Source organism: Nematolebias whitei, chromosome 11 (genome assembly GCF_014905685.2).
Source record: "Nematolebias whitei isolate Nwh7 chromosome 11, NemWhi1, whole genome shotgun sequence".
Classification (NCBI taxonomy): domain Eukaryota; kingdom Metazoa; phylum Chordata; class Actinopteri; order Cyprinodontiformes; family Rivulidae; genus Nematolebias; species Nematolebias whitei.
The window spans coordinates 38,706,452-38,722,390 of NC_056508.1; the positions used below are offsets into that span (position 1 = coordinate 38,706,452).

The 15,939-nt window shown below is 38.8% G+C and overlaps 2 protein-coding genes across 2 annotated transcripts in view; one reads left to right on the forward strand and one right to left on the reverse strand.

The window, feature by feature from the left end:
- Window positions 1-3,796: 3,796 nt before the first annotated feature.
- On the forward strand, window positions 3,797-6,478 carry LOC119417314 (piggyBac transposable element-derived protein 4-like). The gene is made up of 2 exons (XM_037684522.1): window positions 3,797-5,752; window positions 6,471-6,478. Exons 1-2 carry the CDS (start codon window positions 4,117-4,119, stop codon window positions 6,476-6,478), a joined length of 1,644 nt encoding a protein of 547 aa, XP_037540450.1. The 5' UTR covers window positions 3,797-4,116.
- A 7,073-nt stretch (window positions 6,479-13,551) lies between these two features.
- LOC119417112 (dnaJ homolog subfamily C member 16-like) overlaps window positions 13,552-15,939 on the reverse strand; it is an 11,965-nt gene continuing 9,577 nt past the window's right edge. Inside the window, exons 12-15 of the mRNA XM_037684323.1 lie at window positions 15,634-15,714; window positions 15,419-15,499; window positions 15,164-15,334; window positions 13,552-14,102 (exon numbers count right to left, since the gene is read on the reverse strand). Coding sequence (XP_037540251.1) covers window positions 13,655-14,102; window positions 15,164-15,334; window positions 15,419-15,499; window positions 15,634-15,714 — 781 coding nt within the window. The 3' untranslated portion in view covers window positions 13,552-13,654. The remainder of the gene's footprint in view (window positions 14,103-15,163; window positions 15,335-15,418; window positions 15,500-15,633; window positions 15,715-15,939) is intronic.

Genomic DNA, 15,939 nt, shown 5'->3' on the forward strand with positions numbered 1-15,939 from the left:
ATATATATATATATATATATATATATATATATATATATATATATATACTACTTTGTATATATATATATACACAGATGTGCGTCTCAATGTCAATAACATGGACATTTTTTGTGTATAACATAGGGAAAACTTGCACAATACACAAAATGTATCTTCACACACCAGACACACCAGTGTGTTTATATATTTTAACTGAAACAAGATTTTAATTTGATCACTTGCAACTTTATTGTAGATTCTTTGTATTTTTGGTCACATGTATGAAGGTTTACTAAATTCTGTTCTACCTCTTACACTCTGAGCTCATTCAACACAAACCACTGTTTTGTAAACTGATCACAAAAAGTTCAGTTATTGAAACACAATGACTATTTTCTAGTCGTTTTTTTCCCATTGCCATTTACAATAAGGCCACTTTGGTGCCTTTTTTCTTAAAAAAAAAATTGTCTTGTTTTTATTTAAATGTAATTTATCAGTAAATATTTGACACATTGTAATTCCACATTTCAAATTTATTATATCTGAAAATGTTTTTAATGTCATCGTTTTTAATGTGCAGCTGTTTTATTTATTTATTTTTTATTTCTTATGTAGTTAATTAGTAGTTTTTGAGACACGATATGAATTTGCTCCCTTAGAAATGAGCATTTCTGTGAACAGACCTCAGAATAGATTAAAGAATTGTCATTTTGATGATATGTCTTTGAGCAGAAATCAGTAAGATTTAATTAATTTAATTAATCAGTAAGATTAAGGCTGGTCTTTAGACCATAATTTTAGCATGTTGAATAAGGTTTTTTTTTATTTTGACGATTCCCACAAAAAAATGTGGGATGAATTCTGTTAAACAAACATAAATCTTTGTTCAACTTTTTCGTATATTTAACTTTGAATACAGCACGACATATTTCACAATAGAGATGGAAATACATTTCAAATACTGCATTTTCCTCCGAGCTTTGTCATTTCCTCAGCTAACAAAGGTTTCCAGGTCACACATCACCAGCCAATTACAATTATTTCTTACAGGTTGAATCACAAATGATTCTTATGTCTCCATGTATCTGTAAGCCTTTCAATGCAACATTTTATTTCCATTTTTTAATGTTTCCATGTAATTCAAAAGAATATTACATGATGTATGTAAATAAACTTTTAGCTGTTCATAATGGTAGCTAAACTTACTTAGAGGCTGCCTGTACATTTGCTTTGTATAATCCAACGTTTCTTTTCTAACAATGCTTGATTCGTAGAAAAAAAGGAGAATGCAAAGTAAGCAACTAAAAGAGTACATGGTCAAGACATGTTTACTCTTGTTTTGTAACTTAAAGTGAACAGAAAAGTTTGTACTCTGCCCTTTAGTTTCTTTGAGAAAAGCTGAATGTCGACTGCTGATCTGACCCGGGTCGCTGTGGAAATATGTAGCTCTCTCCTTCTGTAGACTGCACTTGAATATTTCCTCTGTACATAGGTAAATTTTAAATAAAACAGTTTAAAAAATGGCATCTAAAATTAGTGGAGGGGTGAGAAAATCCTCTCCAAAAATAAGGCATTTTTAAAGGTTTGCTTGTTTTTTCAACCAAGGTAGCTCGTAAACAAGATCTAACTGCCTCCTGTTTGTCATAGAACTCACAAATAAACGTTTCATGAATTTTATTGGGATTTGTTGTCTTTATTTTTCAGAATCAGCTTTATTATCATTGTACCAGGGTACAGTGAAATTATGTTTGTACAGTCCTCTGAAAGATGGGCAGAGTGCACGTTGGTGCTGCTATAATAGTGTGGCCCCTTATTCTTTATCAGAATACTTTTAGATAGAAAAATGTAAGAGCCATGAGGATGGATAGTGACATTACAAAAAAGATCTCTTCACATCTTATCCTATCAGGACACAATTTGAGACATCACATAACTCTACCAGCAAGCATATTTAAAAACGTGATTACATATGCAGTTGACGTCAAGACGTTGAGATTTGACCATGAGCACTTTCAAATAGATAAGCCTGCACAGAAATTCTTTTTTTTGTGGTTGGGGGGGGGGATAGATGAAGCTTTGGCCCTAGTTACCCATGTCCCAGGAGAAAATTAAAAGTCGGCTTGAATCTGAGGCCAAATGGGGGAATCATAGTCGGATTAGCCACAATTGTTGATTTTCTTCAGGCAGACTGTTTTTTCTTGTCAGCCTTGAGTCCTGCTGGAACTTTCCCAGTTCAAAATCACCAGATTTATAGATAGTTCACTCCACTGATCCGTGTTATGAGCCTTCCTCAAGGTCAATCCCAACATGCTGGCGAGTCCTAGAAGCCGCAGGTGGCCTGCGATTCTTACACATAACCTCCATGTTTAGCTCGTAAAGATTTAGGTTTAGCTCGTAGATCAGCTGATTTTGAGTACTCATACCACAAACCAAACCTTCACACAGATTTGGAAGCTTTGCCATGGCTGAAACTGCTGCCATATCTTGTTCAAAAATTGATTAAACAGAGCCCCGCTGATGCCAAAGAGCAGAAACCCTGCTATCATAAATCCAAATATATAAATGTATTCGGCGTCCTCCTGAGACAAAACTGAGAGACACGTCAGCTGCAAAACTCCCCACGAATCTCTGATGTACTCCGCAGCGTGAGTCTCAGCCGGACAAGAGGGTTCTCCGGGACCCTGTCATTTTGTTGAAAAGATTTTGTCGATTGCGTTGAAAGTCCAGCTCACCAGAACCATAATAATATTTTGTTTGTTTGGGAGTTGTGTACCAGGAGCTCCAGACACACCGAGAGCAAATGCAGGAGGAAGAGGAGAACAGGGGGAGGGAGAGCAGAGGTGTCAGTCTTGAGTGAGAGCCAGAGGAGAAAAAGTGTTCAACTTGTATATAATAGTTAATTTATTTTCCTCTTCCAACCCCCCACCCCCCACCCCCCATATTTTCTGGAACGACTGGGTCATCATGCAGCCATGGTGCAGTTTATCATCAACAATCTGACCTGCAAACTTCAGGTTTAGTGTCAATCACAGAAGAAAGGCCAACACCGAGCGTGTGTCTTGCGTTAACCAATTATTTTGTGAACCACTGAACACATTTTAACAGACTTCTGGAAAATAAAAACAATCTTTGGATGCACATCTATAACCGATTAATTTTTCTGACTGGGAGATTTCCGACACAGCCAGGAAACAGAAAGAGACGGCAGTCACTTTTACAGATCCTGAACCAAAATATGAAGTGGTAGTAGCTGAGAGTCATCCCTGGCCAAATACTTCACAAGTGTGAAAAGGTCAAACAAATTTTGTGTCCATTTAACATGGAATTTGACAATCACAAGTCACCTCGTATCAGTAGATGGACTAATAGTGTTGCACGCGGAAAAAGGCGACAAGGCAAAATATTTTTCAAGTTTTTGTACTTCTGATGAGGAAAAACATGTAAGTTCCCAAAAGTCTTTAGTTGATGTTCAAGCAAATGAAGCTTCTGTTCTGACAACAGTGGACAGCTGTAGGTGAGAGCAACACACGATCCGACTGATAAGAATGAAAACGAGCAAATATTTACATGCTTCAGCTGCAAAAGTGCTCTTTATCTGAAACAAAAGAGACGAAGAACTGGGCACATGGTGTGTTCATGTAGATGTAGATTTTGGAAAAGTAAGCATGAAGTCAGAATTCTACAGAGAGGATAATCAGGCAGCAGCTGCTTTCTTATCTGCTGTAAAACAGCCCAAACTGCAACAACTTGCTTTGATGAGCTTTTTTTCTTGGTCATGCTTCCCTGCCTATTCGTTTTAATTATGTTAAGGGTCAATTTGACCCGTTTCAATTTTTGTGTTGATCAAAGTGCAGGTTATCCTTTCTTTTTTTCCATGAAATGTTGTGACTTTTTCTCCTCTAGGGTCATGAACTTCTATGTAAAATCTGGACTCTTTGATGTGTTGTTAAATGTCTGCACACAGTTTGTATACAAAGATGATGTTGCGGGTCATTTTGACCCGCACACAGAGTAGCTGTTAAAAATCCAAAAAAAAAGTCTTTGATGTACTTCATTTTGATTGCCTCTGAATAAACATTCAGAACCAGGTGTGTGTGGAAGAGGGACTTTCTCTCCCCTGTCCTTGTCACTGTTTCCATGCCCGTTCTTGGAGAAACACCAAAAATGAGCTCCAGACGATTTACAGCTGAAGAAGCTTTTTCGCAGCTTATGAACTGGGATAGTGATGTAGAGGAAGAGGTTTCAGAGACAGAGGATCCTTCAGAGCCAGAGGACAATGCCATTGATGATCCAGATTTTCAATTTTCCCATGATGAGGAGGATTCAGAGGACGAGTCTGCAGGTGTCCCTTCTTCAGATGAAAACCAAGAAATGCAACAATCGTCATCCACAGAGGGGACATGGACATCTAAAGATGGTAAAATAAAATGGTCAACATCACCACACCAAAGCCAAGGTAGATTGTCATCTTGTAATGTCATCAAAATGATTCCTGGTCCTACAAGATTTGCTGTCACAAGAGTTGATGATATTGAATCAGCATTTCAGCTCTTCATATCCCCACCCATAGAGAAGATAATCCTCAACATGACCAACTTGGAGGGGAAGCGTGTCTTTCAAGAGAAATGGAAGCCACTGGATCCGACTGACTTGCATGCTTACATTGGAATCCTGGTGTTAGCTGGCGTATACAGGTCAAAGGGTGAAGCAACTGCAAGTTTATGGAATGAAGAGAATGGAAGGCCAATCTTCCGAGCAACAATGTCTTTGGAGACATTTCACATGATCTCTCGTGTGATCCGATTTGACAACCGTGACACCAGAGCTGATCGACGTGAGAGAGACAAACTTGCAGCAATCAGAGATGTCTGGAATAAATGGGTCGAAATCCTGCCTTTATTGTATAATCCTGGCCCCCATGTTACTGTCGATGAGCGCCTCGTTCCATTCAGAGGACGCTGTCCATTCCGACAGTATATGCCAAACAAGCCTGCGAAATATGGCATCAAAATGTGGGCAGCCTGTGATGCAAAATCCAGTTATGTTTGGAACCTGCAAGTATATACTGGAAAGCCACCTGGAGGAAGACCTGAGAAGAATCAGGGAATGCGTGTGGTTTTGGAGATGACTGAAGGGCTGCAAGGTCATAACATTACATGTGACAACTTCTTTACATCCTACCGTCTTGGAGATGAACTTCAGAAGAGAAAGCTGACTATGTTGGGAACAGTCAGAAAAAATAAGCCAGAACTTCCCAGTGAGATTCTGAAGATGCAAGGAAGACCTCTGCATTCCTCAAAATTTGCTTTCACAGAGAAAACAACACTTGTTTCTTACTGCCCAAAAAGAAACAAGAATGTTCTTGTGATGAGCACAATGCACAAAGACGCATCTCTGAGCACACGAGAGGACATGAAACCGCAAATGATTCTGGATTACAACTCCACAAAAGGGGGAGTTGACAATCTTGACAAAGTCACAGCAACATATAGTTGTCAGCGCAAGACTGCCCATTGGCCTTTGGTGGTTTTCTACAACATTTTGGATGTGTCTGCTTACAATGCCTATGTGCTGTGGATTGAGATCAACCAGCAGTGGAATGCCAGCAAACTGTACCGACGTCGACTTTTCCTGGAAGAACTAGGCAAAGCACTCGTCACTCCAAAGATCCAGAACCGGGTCAGGCCAGCTAGATCCCCAGCAGCTGCTGCTGTCATCGCAAAGGTCCAGGGCAGGGCATCTGACCAACCCACAATGGATCCTTTGGATACAGGTACAAAGAAACGCAAAAGATGCCAAGTCTGTCCCTCTCGAGATGACAGTAAAACAACTACCTCTTGTGTGAGATGCAAGAAATACATCTGCAAAAAGCACATAGTCACATTCTGTCCATCATGTGGGGAACGCTGAAAATGTTGACTGTCAAAAACCCGAGAAAATGCGGCAAGTTAAATGCAAAAAAAAAAAGGGTTCGTGAAGAGGGAAAAATTGAAATCAGGAGTTCTTTAATATAGTGTTGGAAGTGTATATCTCTACTTCTCATCTCTTCTAAATATTTGTATAATCTAAAATAAAGTTCTTATTGGTTTAACTTCATTTTATGACTGTTTTGAGTGGATTTACACAATGCGGGTCAAAATGACCCGCAACATAATAAACGTATTTTTTTCTCAACATAATACAAGGGTTACCCATATGTCTCCATTTTTTTGAAAAGCTGCAAAGACAAGACAATATAAACAATTTCAGGACAGAAAGGAGAGAAAGTCAAAACCAAAGATGATCCAAAAAATAAAAGAGCAAGGCGATCTAATGCAGTGGAAATGAGGCAGGTCATGTCCTGTGAGCAAACACAGAGGGGACGATTGCACTGCTTGAGTTGTGTTTTCAAATCAAGACTATTTTAATTATTTATTTGGCCTTTTACAGTTTCCTGCCAACCCCACGTTCCCAGTTAAACCACTAACCACAGGTTATTTTTTGTTTTTTAGGCTTTTGAAATCCTTATCTCTTCATTTTGTCTCGATCATTGTCTAAAACTGAAATATACAAATCTACTATATATATATATATATATATATAAATCTATATATATTATTGTGTCTCCTATGAATATAATAAATAAAGAGACATTAGAAAATGTTGATCCAATGTCTGCAGTGCTCCAAACTGGAAAATCAAAAGCACACATTTGCCTTACTCAATGTAATGTAAAGTGTTACTCGTTTATTTTTGTTAGTGGATGAAACATAATTTATTTATCTGAACGTCATTTATTTGTTTATTTTCATTACTTTTCCAACAGTCGGTTCCTGGAAAAAGCTGCCACAAGTCCTGACCACAGGAAGTGACCTCATCATGGCAACAGAAGAAAACAAAAGGAACAACTTCCTTAAATAAATAAAAAAACCAAGAACAACTTCCTGTGTTGACAGGAACAAACTGAGATATTGGGTCTTTTTAAATTCATTTTAGCCATGGTTCTATTTAATGCAAACCCTTGATTTTGTCTTGATTGGACGTTTTTTCTTCTAATAGTCAGAAACGAGCAGATGTTACAATTTGTAGAAGCTTCAGCCTTCAAGCATCAGGCAGACTTAAGCAAGTGAGTAGAACTGCAGGTTTTCTGTGGTCCCAGGTGTGACAGGTGAGTAAGGACAGATAATTCTTGGCTGGTGAGGACAGAACAGGGGGGCTGGGGGGGCTGGGGGGGCTGGGTGAACAGGTGGGCTCTGAAGGAAAACAAGGCCATTTTTACAAACAAGCTGGCTCTAAGGAGAAGCCTGTCAAGAACCATGTGGGAGGGAGGCTGACAAACTGGGAGAATTGGAAGGAAAAGACCAAAATCCCCCCCCCCCCCCCCCCCAATTTACTCACTTTAAAAATGACGGTATGTGTACATTGTTTATATATAAGACTGTAATGTTAAACAATAAAAGGATGCACTTTATGTTCAGTATTGCACAGAATATATACCAAAGTTTTGTTTTTATTTTTTTGTTGTTGTTGGTGTTTTTTTTCTGTTTATTAACAAGTTTGTGTTATGTTGTTAAGTTTTGATTATTGATATGATTTTTGTTTTGAACTTTGTTTTGTGAAATGTTATGAATAAGTTTTTGTTTTGTTTTTAAAGAAGGAAAAGGCCGTCATTTACAGTATTTTTCGCACTCTTAAAATCTTTTAATTTTCTCAAACATCCACAGTGAGCTTTATAATCCAGTGCACCTTCAGTATTAATTCTGGTTGTGCTTACTAACCTCGAACCGATTTTATGTGGAACAAATGAACAACGTTTAAAGTTATTGTGAATGAGTTGAATAAAGTTTAATTTATTTGACTATTTTGTTTCACTTAATGCGCCTTATAATCCGGTGCGCCTTATACATGAAAACAGACCCGTTCACTGATATTGCTCCTTATAATCTGATGTGTCTTATAGTTCAAAAAATACGGTACTGAAGAGGCTGATGAATTACAGGTGAGTGAAACCAACAACATTGTGTGTGTGTATTGTCATCATTGTATGTTCCCATAAAATGGTGAAATTGGCTTTCTGCATTTAACCCATCCACTGCCAGGTGGGGCGGTGGGCAGCTATGGGGGGCGCCCAGAGAGCAACTGGGAATAGGGTGTCCTGCTCAGTGACACCACGAGATGTGCAATGAACGGGTATCGAACCCACGACCTTTGGGTCCCGGGTTGGCTGCCCTGCCCCTACACCATCTCAGCCCCCTAAAGCCCCGAAGGAGCCAATTTCAGCCAGGCATGCTTGAATCAGATGGGGTCAGATGGACAAATGGGAAACACCAGAAAAATGAAGGAATACTGGCAGATTACCATCATACCTTGATATTCTTTGATTTTCCCTATCTGCTTTACAAACAACATGGGGGGGGGGGGGGGACAGTCCATCACAAGACCAACAAGAAGACAGCCAAAGAAGAAGCCTGATGACGATCCTTCAACAGAAGGGCCTGACCATCAGAGATCTGAACCTTCATGTCAGGTGACAGTTTAACACAAGACACCTTTAATGCTTGAGCAGAACTGTTACAGCGCCTCAAAGAAAAAACATGTTGCAGTATAATTTATTTATGCTGGATAGGCTCGAGTAAATACCGAACATGTCGCCTTCAGCTACCAAAACGGAGGGAATCTCTTGGTCGCCAGAAGCCAACAGTTTAATATCCAAGGTACCGAGGTGTTCATTCTCTGGATCATATCTAAGATTAGACTATCTGTTGTAACCAAGCGCTGCAGTCTCCCAGGATTATCTTCTCATAAATCTAAAAGTCAGGTGGAAAAGCCAAGAAATGAAGCTGCAGCCCAGTTTTAGTGAAACGCATAGCACGGCTTTCTAATAATCCCAGTGACTCTGTGTCGGTGCTTCAAGCTCATCCATTTCATTTGTATGAGAACTCAAAGGAAAATATTTAAAATGTCTTTGTTTTTTCTCCATTTTGCTTTAACTTCTATAACTCAAGTAGAGATGGGGTCTCACATCAGTAGAAAAGTCAAGAACATGCAGAGAAAGAGACTGTGTGGAGCTGCTTCTTGAATTACATGATATGAATTCATATGTTTGATGATATTTTACAAAAAATAAGACTCAAATGGGACTTGATAGTTGAGCAAGTTAATTTTGTGTGATAAAGTTTAAGACAAAAGCATAATTTATTGCAGTATGTCCACTTCAAAATCAATGATGTGACTTTTTCACATGAATTTGTTCGTGTTAAGGTTCTGCTGCAACCTGTTAAAACTCAATCAGGGTTCATTAATATTTCAACTTGTATAGATTTACTTGTTCCTTTGACTTCCTGCTTTGGGTTAATTCCATGGATTTTCATCAGAAGGCAATTTTCCCGAGCACAAATCCTTCTCCAGGACCGGCTGATCATCCGGTAATTCAAACGGCTCAGGATGTGGGATTACAGGAGGGGAACATTAATTAGACAACTTATTTTACTGCAAGTAAAGTTTTAGCTGCTTTTATATTTCCTTGAGTTTTAAATACGAGCCAGGCTCTAGATTTGATGACAGAAATGGGTCAAACGGGATGAATTGATGAATGGATTTAACCGTCTGAGAGTTCAGGATTTCATGCTTTCTGCAGAGTCGGACTCAACGAGAGCTGACATTTAAGATATAGATCGGTGCATGAATGTGTGAGCATGTGTGCACCATCAAAAATAGGTCGATTTTAGAATAACTCAGAGGAAGTTGTGTCAAAGTTGTAGCTGCATGAAGGAATGAGTTTGTTAAAGGGATGTGGTTCTGTGCAAAAGTCAGAAATGAAACTGAATGAAACAGAAGGGAAATAAACACAATCACATTATTTTTTTTGCACATAACAGTAAAGGTCTGCCAAGAAATGTGTCTGGGGTCAAATCTGTGAGGAAGGGTGTGACTTCCCCCTCTCTGATGAACACTCATTGATCCCACGGTTTTAATATTTGAAATAAAAAAAACAAACCTTTTAACAGAGGAAACTGACCAAAAACCAACAGCATGTCTTAAAACAATAAAGTCTTCGCCTCCCCCATCGTTCTGAAGTTTCCTCCACCTTCTGGATGGAGGTGTTTCACTTCACAGACGAAAGATGAGGGACAAAATATAAACCCCACCCAGGTAATTCTCTGTTGGATGTAAGGCGTAGTTAATTTTCACATAAATAAAATATTTCTGTCACTTTTGCAGTTATTTTACTAACAGGTGATTGTTTTCTTGGTGACCTCACGTCACTGAAAAATCACAGCTTCAACTATTCATCCTGTTAAATGAATTAATGAGAGTTCTGCGATGGAGTTAAACTCAAAGCAGTCTGCTCTTCAGATAAATAGTGTTAAATTATTATTTTTATATATGAATGTTTCTGTTCAGTGCCCTGAGACGACTTCTGTTGTGACTTGGTGCTGTATAAATAAAGTGAATTGAATTGAAACCATCACAGCCTCAAACTCCACACACTTATATAATTCTTAAATATATTTAAGAATGTGTTTCAGGAATAATTTTTCTTCCCATCTTGTCACTTTTCCTCCCACTGTTTTCACTCTGAGCTGCAGATTACTTGTCGTTTTGGTGATCATTGTGCAGGTTGCCAGACTACACCACCACCTGCTGGTTGTTTTCAGAAAGTTTATTAACTTTATATGATAAGAGGCTGAAATGAACATAAACATCCATATAGCTATCCATCCATCCATCCATTATCTTTTAACAGTTTTATTTTCCTTTTTGAGTCACTGGTGCCCATATCCAGCCATCGCTGTGTGAGAGGCAGGGTACACCCTGGACAGGTCTCCAGTCCATCACAGGGACACATAGAGACAAAGGAGACAACCATTCAGTCTCTCACTCACACCTAGAGACAATTTAGTTACCAATCAGTCTAACATGCATGTTTTTGGTCTGTGGAAGGAAACCAGAGTATCGGGGGAAAACCCACGCATGCACAGAGAGAACATGCAAACTTCACCCAGAAGGGTCCCCCGGCCGGGATTTGAACCGGCAACCATCTCACTGAGAGGCAGCAACTCTACCAACTGCACCACCGTAACGCCTCCAAATAGCTATTCATATATCATATATTCCGGTGTATAAGTCACAGTTTTTTTACATAATTTGCATGCCCTGCGACTTATACGCTGAAGTGACGTATTATGTTTTTCCAATATTTATAAGTTTTTGGCTGAGATCTGACGATGTCATTCACTGTGACGTGAAAAATATTGAACACTACCATTTTCAGTCACTAGAGGGCCCACGACTAACATGGCAAGCCAAGTGCCTCATTAATAGGTAAAAGTGGCTATTAATGAGGCACTTGGCTTGCCATACCAAACCACCTTCATCTCGCTCCAGAACTGGCGTGGAGAAATGCAGCTCATTTGACCATTAAAGTGCATTTATTAAGGAAAAGTTCACCTGAGATACACCTTTACTATAATTTTGAGCAAGCAATTGTTTTTAGGTGGTTATCTTGTTAAATTTCGAAGAAATGCACAGCGTGTCATCCTTCGGCGCACTCCCGCAAATCGACTTTTGAAAATGCAGCTGATTTGACCGTCAAAGAGTATTTATTAAGGAAAAGTTCAACTGAGACACACCTTTGATATAATTTTGAGCAAACAAACAATTGTTTTAAAGTGTTAATTTTGTTAAATTCTTGTTAGTCCTCCTGTGCACGCTCCCGCAGCAGCCATTTGACAACCAATCAATTTTTGGCACAACACCGGCCCACGTTTCCGAGTTGTCAGCGGTGACACATAATAGATGCGACTTATACGACGAAGTGATGTACTTGGGTTTTTTCCCCACTTTATTAGACATATTTGGACTGATGCGACTTATACGGCTGTGCGACGTGTGCAGTGGAAAATACAGTATTTTTACACACTTCTAATTTACTGGGGCCTATCTTCAGCAGTGATAAACAGGAACATGGGTTGTTTATTTTACTTTAAAATAAAAAAGGGGACTGAGATCTGCTCATCCCTCTGAAGCTTGTTGCACAAACATGATGATGGAGCCACGAGGTCACAGCCTCCAGGCCAACGTTAAACTACGTTTTTTACCAAAAATATATTTAAAAATTCACTCGTAAGTTGTCTGACTAATCTGTGGACTGTGTAAAAGATAGATAAGTAATAATATTTACAAAAAAAGGAAACTAAATGTGTTTGCTCGCTTTGTGATTATGACCAAACTCATTGGTCTTTTAAATCAGTTTTCTGCTGTAATTATATTTTTTAGCTTTAGGGGACTAAAATTAACTTTGTGGGGTCTATACTTAAATGTCTCCATCCTTCAACACTGCAGATATTTTGTCATTAAATGACTGATTAAACCACAAAACTCTGCTGAGTGACAGCACAACGTGGGAGATCTTTTATCCTGTCAGACAGTTAACATAAATTATTTTATTACAACAAACAAGACAGTAAATGCACCGAGGACGACCTGGAACATCTTACAGCAGCATAAATAATGGTTACACATAAAGCACTAACATAAGCACATATTTTATGTGAGGTCAAGTAATATTTTCAGCTTTTAGACGGTGTAAAATACACATCTTATATAGGAAACAGGATCATTTACATGGATTAGTCGCAACAACAAATGAAGTTTTTTAGGGGAAGAAAAGGGTAAATGCAGTAACCAGAGCAGGTAATCAGTGTGTTGAACAAAAACTACAACAAAACAACAAAAAATACAAAAATTAAAAAACATCAAGCAAGCCTAAAGTAAGTTTCACTTTCAAGTGTTAAAAAATATCAGGTATAATTACTCTGACTTTGGAAAAATACCTAAAAGCTAAAAATAGACAGCTTACTCATTGCTACATAAAGCTACGGCCAAACAGCCTAAAACATGAGGAATTTCCTCTTTTTAATGTGCACATGTCAAACACTTTCTGTTTTAATGCAACAAAAAAAAAAGTTTTTTTTTTTTCCTGCAAGAGCACAAGATCACGGAAGATCATGACGTACATCTTGAGGTCCAGAGTTAAAGGCATGATCATAACAGCAGTCTGCTCTCTTGCACAAGCAAATGAACCCTAAAAAGGTCTGAGATGCATGAAAGGCAAACATGGTAAATATTAAATACTGTACATGCATCTTCACAGTATTCTTTAACAGAGGCTTTATGCACTGCTGAACTGTTTACTATGTGATCAGGCAGGATTGAAGACCAGATTTCTCCACAACAACAGGGCCAAAGGTGAGAAAGATCCAAACAGGAAGTTTAGCTTTCTTCACCAAAGTGTGATCGCCACAGTCTGAAAACATGGATCCTTTCGTCCTCTTCTTCTGACAGATGAAAAAACGGACTTGGGTCGTTCTCGCCTCTTTTAGTGTGACTGAATTAGATAACAGGAGCGCAGGCGGCCACAGTGATTTTATCTTTACAGGGCTGTAGCAGCAGCATTTGTCTGAATGAAGTATGACCAACAGCAGTTTAAAAACAGCATGCACTCCGCAGTAAAGGTAGTCTAAAGGACAAAGTCCCCTAGCAAAGACTAAACCTGTAAAGATGGTTTTGTTTATATTACATCTGCACCTATCAAATGTCCCAAATAGTAAAAAAAGACAACTTTTGTCCTAATTTTCATGACAAAATTGTTTTCAACTGACAGGAGACCAATACAAAGTTCTTCTTCATTGGTCTATTTATTTGCGGTGATCTTGTCGAGTCCCGGCCAGGCTGGGATGTAGTAACGAGGCAAAGTACCTTCCATCAGCCTCTCCATCCACAAGCCCAGGCGGTCCAGTTTGTGGTGGATGTGCAGGGTGGAGGAGCTGCGGGAGCGGTTCGTTTTACGCGCTGGGTGATTGTCACGGGAGCTGGATCTCAACTTCCCCCCAGATGGCCCCCCCTCATCCTCGGACGACTTACTGTCATGGTCTTCCCCGGTGTAGACGGGCTTGAACAGACACAGGTACTTTTTGTGGCCGTTCAGGGCGAGCACGTAGCCGGTGAAGTCTCTCCTCCGGTTACCGCCGTCGTCTTCGTCTGTGTCGATCTGCGCGACGTCCTGAGCATATTCCAGCAGCGTGCTCATCCACTTGCTGTGCTTGTCCAGGTTCAGGAAGGAGAAGTGCAGCGTCAGACTCCTAGGAGAGAGTTGACATGAAAACATGAGCAAACATCTAGAAACTTAAGAGCCAGCATTTCTGCAAACTTACAGTGAGAATTCTGAGCGCTGAATGACAGCTGAAGCTAAATTATTAAACTGAAAGAAGCTGAACACTAGCTAAAATGAGCTACATGTTTGCTAGAAGCAGGTAAACCCTCAATGAAAACTAAAAGTAGCAAAGGACTAGCTTAAAGCTCAAGTTCCAAAAGGCTAGTTGGAAGCTAAAAGAGACAAAAGACAAGCTAAAGCTGAAAAGTAGCAACATACTAGCTAAAAGCTGTAAAGCAGTTAACCTAAAGGTAAAAGTAGTGAAAGGCTAGCTATAAATTAAAAGTAGCAAAACAGTATCTAGAAGCCAAAAGATGCAAAAGCCTAGCTAAAGGCTAAAAATATCAACATACAAGCTAAAACTGTAAAACGTTTAATCTAAGGAAAAAAGCAGTGAGCTGGGTAAGTGGGCTAGCTATAAACTAAAAGTGGCAAAACTGTATCTAGAAGCCAAAAAATGCAAAAGGTTAGCTAAAGACGCAAATTAGCAACATGCTAGCTAAAACTGCAAAAATTTAGCAAAAGCTAAAGTAGCAAAACACTAGCTAAAAGTAACAAAAGCTAATTTAGTAGCTAAGTCAAAGCCAAAAACTTGGGAAAATTATAACTTAAAAGTTGTAAAAAGCTACATAAAAGCTAAAAGTAACAAAAAAAATAACGCACAATAAAGGTAGATGTCAAAGAGAGCAATGTTTTTAAAGAATTTAAGAGATTTTGGTGTATTTTTATAAAAATACACTGAAAACATTTATAACTTTTAAAAGTATAAACGTTACAAAAAACAAAGGCCATAGCACGCATCTCCTGAATAAGCTGAATGTTTTACGAACGGCTAAAATAATATAAAGTATACACAAGTAGTTAAATTGCAAAAAATGTGCCAGTACATAAAAAACAGGAAAGCAAGTGTAAATGATGAATCAACATTCAGACAAACAAAAAACCGCTCAAAGAAAATTGAGCTATTGCACAGAGAAAGTTCTGCTTCACCCCGTGAAGGAGTAGACCTCCTTGGCGAACTTGCTCAGAAGGAGGTTCTTGGAGGCGTCGGTGAGAACGAGGACTATGTTCATGTGTCCTGGCCTCAGCTTCACCAGGTTGCTCATGTAGGTGATGTCCGTCAGCTCCGTCACCTCCACAAAATTCTTTTTAGGAGGCCGACTAAAAAAAAACAACAACAAAAAAACTTAAAAATAAAAAAAGTAACTGAAATCCTAAAAAAGTTACTACTGAAAGTGTTCTCACCTCGAGGTACTGATGGTCTCAGAGGATCCATTTTCTGCTTCTTTTGATGTTGGTTTCACTTGTTTTTCATCACTTGAGTCACTGCAACAAAAGACCAAAACATCAGCATTACTGCTTTTTTGAATTCTGCTTTTCCTTTCCTGTCATTAACACTTGCTATATTTGTTTTCTAGTAAAAATAAAATAAAAATGTGGATAAAACAAACTGAACTGACCTGAAGGCCTGGATGACCACCGTCCCAAACAAGATGAACAAAGCAGAGAAGATGAGGGACAGAAGAGGCATCATCTCTCGCCTAAAGTCGACATTAAAACAGGTGGAAACAAGTTTGCATCCAAAGTCCTGAACTAAAATGTAGGGATGTACGATATTATTGGCATGGTATCAGTATTGGGCGATATTAGCAAGTTAAATATTGCACATCGGCCATTCCATCAAAATAACTCACCGATATAAAAGGCACTGAATATATACACATATACATTATATATATATATATTTATTTATATATATATATATA

Bases quoted from the DNA above. Each gene is read 5' to 3' on its own strand.
- LOC119417314 (XM_037684522.1), top strand. From the start codon at position 4,117: ATGCCCGTTCTTGGAGAAACACCAAAAATGAGCTCCAGACGATTTACA.